Source organism: Tupaia chinensis, unplaced genomic scaffold (assembly GCF_000334495.1).
Source record: "Tupaia chinensis unplaced genomic scaffold, TupChi_1.0 Scaffold000048_1, whole genome shotgun sequence".
NCBI classification, from domain to species: domain Eukaryota; kingdom Metazoa; phylum Chordata; class Mammalia; order Scandentia; family Tupaiidae; genus Tupaia; species Tupaia belangeri.
Genome location: NW_006159506.1, coordinates 3,297,379 through 3,299,798, shown reverse-complemented (window position 1 = coordinate 3,299,798; position 2,420 = coordinate 3,297,379). Strand labels below are relative to the sequence as shown.

Sequence of the window (2,420 nt, the reverse complement as noted above, 5' to 3'; positions counted from 1 at the left end):
AGAAGGGATTGCGGCGTGACCATCCCCCCTGGGGGGTGATTTCTCGCTTTCTGTCTCTATGTCTCTCTCTGTCTGTCTGGCGAGCGCACGTGCCCTATAGCGAAAACCTCTCCAAAAAAAAAAAGAAAAAGAAAAAAAATATATAAAAAGAGTATCGGCAAGTTCACCATACCTGGCTCGCTGTCGGCCGTTTCTTCGGATCCCAACTCAGCATCTCGCTCATAAGCTGGATGGCTTCGTTACTGGCATTGGGGATGAGGGTTTTTAGGTTTATAGGAACACACTGCGGAAAGCGGAAGTTCATAGAGGATGCGAGCTGGTACCCTTCTGGCCAGTCACTCTGTGCAGGGCAAGTGTAAGTGTAGGTGGGGGAAGGAAAGAAGAAAACTGTTAGTGATCAACTTAAAAACATGATGATAATATAAAATTCAGTCATTATTAAAACTTTAATGTTGGGACCAGCAGTTGGCGTAATGGCTATGTCGCTGGACTCCCGTGTAGCTGACTGCGGTTTGAGTCCCAGGCCCAGTGGCTTAAACTCACGCTGGGCACGTGTGTGTGCATGCCCAAGATCCCGAGAGGAGAATGGAGAAGGGATTGAGGCGTGGCCATCCCTCCTGAGGGTTGATTTCTCGTTTTTTAACTCTGTCTCTCCCTCTGTCTTTCTGGTGAGTGCATGTGCCCTAGAGCAAAAACCTCTTAAAAAAAAAAAAACTTTAATGTTGATTCACATAAATAAATGTGAAAATAAAATACCAGATCACACATAAGATTCAACACTTCAAACAGTATAGAAACATTGAACTCAGAATTTGGGAAAAAAGGAGAAAGGTTTTTATAAATGTTGAAATATTACATTCTCTGGTATTTGAATCTTGATGATGATGACTTTGATCAAATAAAGACAGGTGCGTTAGACTCGGGCCGATTACTGCAAAGATCCCCACTGCATGTGTACTGCGTCCTGTGTTAAAAGCTGCACCTCGCTGAGAACTGACAACTGTCAAAGCTTCAGTGTCTGCATTTCCTTGTCTAATGTCAGCGACACGCCATATGGTCATTTAACTAGGATGTAACGATACATACACTTCAAAAGTGTATCTCAGGGGAACCAGCAGTTAGCGTAATGGCTATGTCGCTGGATTCCCACGTAGTCGACCGCGGTTCGTGTCCCGGACCCGGTGGCTTAAAACTCACGCCGGGCGCGTGTGCGTGCGTGCCCAAGATCCCGAGAGGAGAATGGAGAAGGGATTGCGGTGTGACCATCCCCCCTGGGGGGTGATTTCTCACTTTCTGTCTCTATATCTCTCTCTGTCTGTCTGGCGAGCGCACGCGCCCTACAGTGAAAATCTCTCCAAAAAAAAAAAAAAGAAAAAAAATGCATCTCAGATAGTAATGTCTAGTGAAATGTAATAAGGAATTGGAAAATCCACAGTTCAAGAAATGAAATATTCACAGCAGAGGTGTATACAAGAAGAAAAGGTGAAGAGAAAAGTGGGCCCAGGGTACCAGGGGCTAAAGACAGATGCCCACAGACACTCGGGCAATTAGGCAGGAGCCTGAGCAAGGCTGTCCGCGGAGATGCCGGCTGGTCATCAGCTCAGAGTTACATTCTGAATATATAGAAGTTTTCCTTCAGTTCTTTTTAAAATAATTTATTATTTTATTTAACTTTACTTATCATTTTCAATTTGACCAGAAACAGACAGAGAGAGAAGAGGGAAAGTGAGAAAGCAAGCCACCAGGTTTGGGACTGGAACTGATTGGCCACGTGGAAGTCCAGCACCCTTAACCACCATGCCACCTGCCAGCCCCTCTTTCAGTTCTTAAGGAAAGGCAATAAACTTTTTTCTTAGGTGGATTCTGGTTTCTTGCAATCCTTATCCCACCCCAATGAAAGAAAAAAGATGATAAGAAAACTGCTATAGGAAGAGCCTATTTGAAGATGAAAATATCAGATGTCCAGGAAGTTATCAATAATCAAAAGTTACAAAAATTAAAAACAAAACAGCAAGTTAGAAATAACCGAAAATAGGGCCAGCAGATGGCGTAATGGTTACGTCGCTAGACTCCCATGTAGTCGACCATGGTTCAAGTCCCAGAATTGGTGGTTAAAATTCACCCCAGGCGTGTGCGCGTGCATGCCCAAACTCTCAAGAAAAGAATGGAGAAAGGACTACAGCGTGGCCACTCGCCCTAGGGGGTGAGTTCACCCTTTCTGTTTCTCTGTCTCTCTGGCAAGTGCATGCGCCCTATAGCAGAAATCTCCCTAAAAAAATATAATAATAATACTAAATATATAATAATAAAAAGAAAGAACAGAAAGCTAGAACAACTTAGGGATAAGCATACTTACTTTTTTGGGAGTCCCTAAAACTTGGCATATTTTAAAGATTTCATCAACCTCACTTGTCCCTGGG

The 2,420-nt window shown here is 43.7% G+C and overlaps 1 protein-coding gene across 1 annotated transcript in view; it reads right to left on the bottom strand.

Moving 5' to 3' along the window:
• MAK (male germ cell associated kinase) overlaps positions 1-2,420 on the bottom strand; it is a gene marked incomplete in the record, with an annotated part of 40,956 nt that overhangs the window by 24,834 nt on the left and 13,702 nt on the right. The window contains 2 exon segments of the mRNA XM_027774862.1: positions 173-340; positions 2,357-2,420. Of these exon segments, the coding sequence (XP_027630663.1) occupies positions 173-340; positions 2,357-2,420 (232 nt within the window).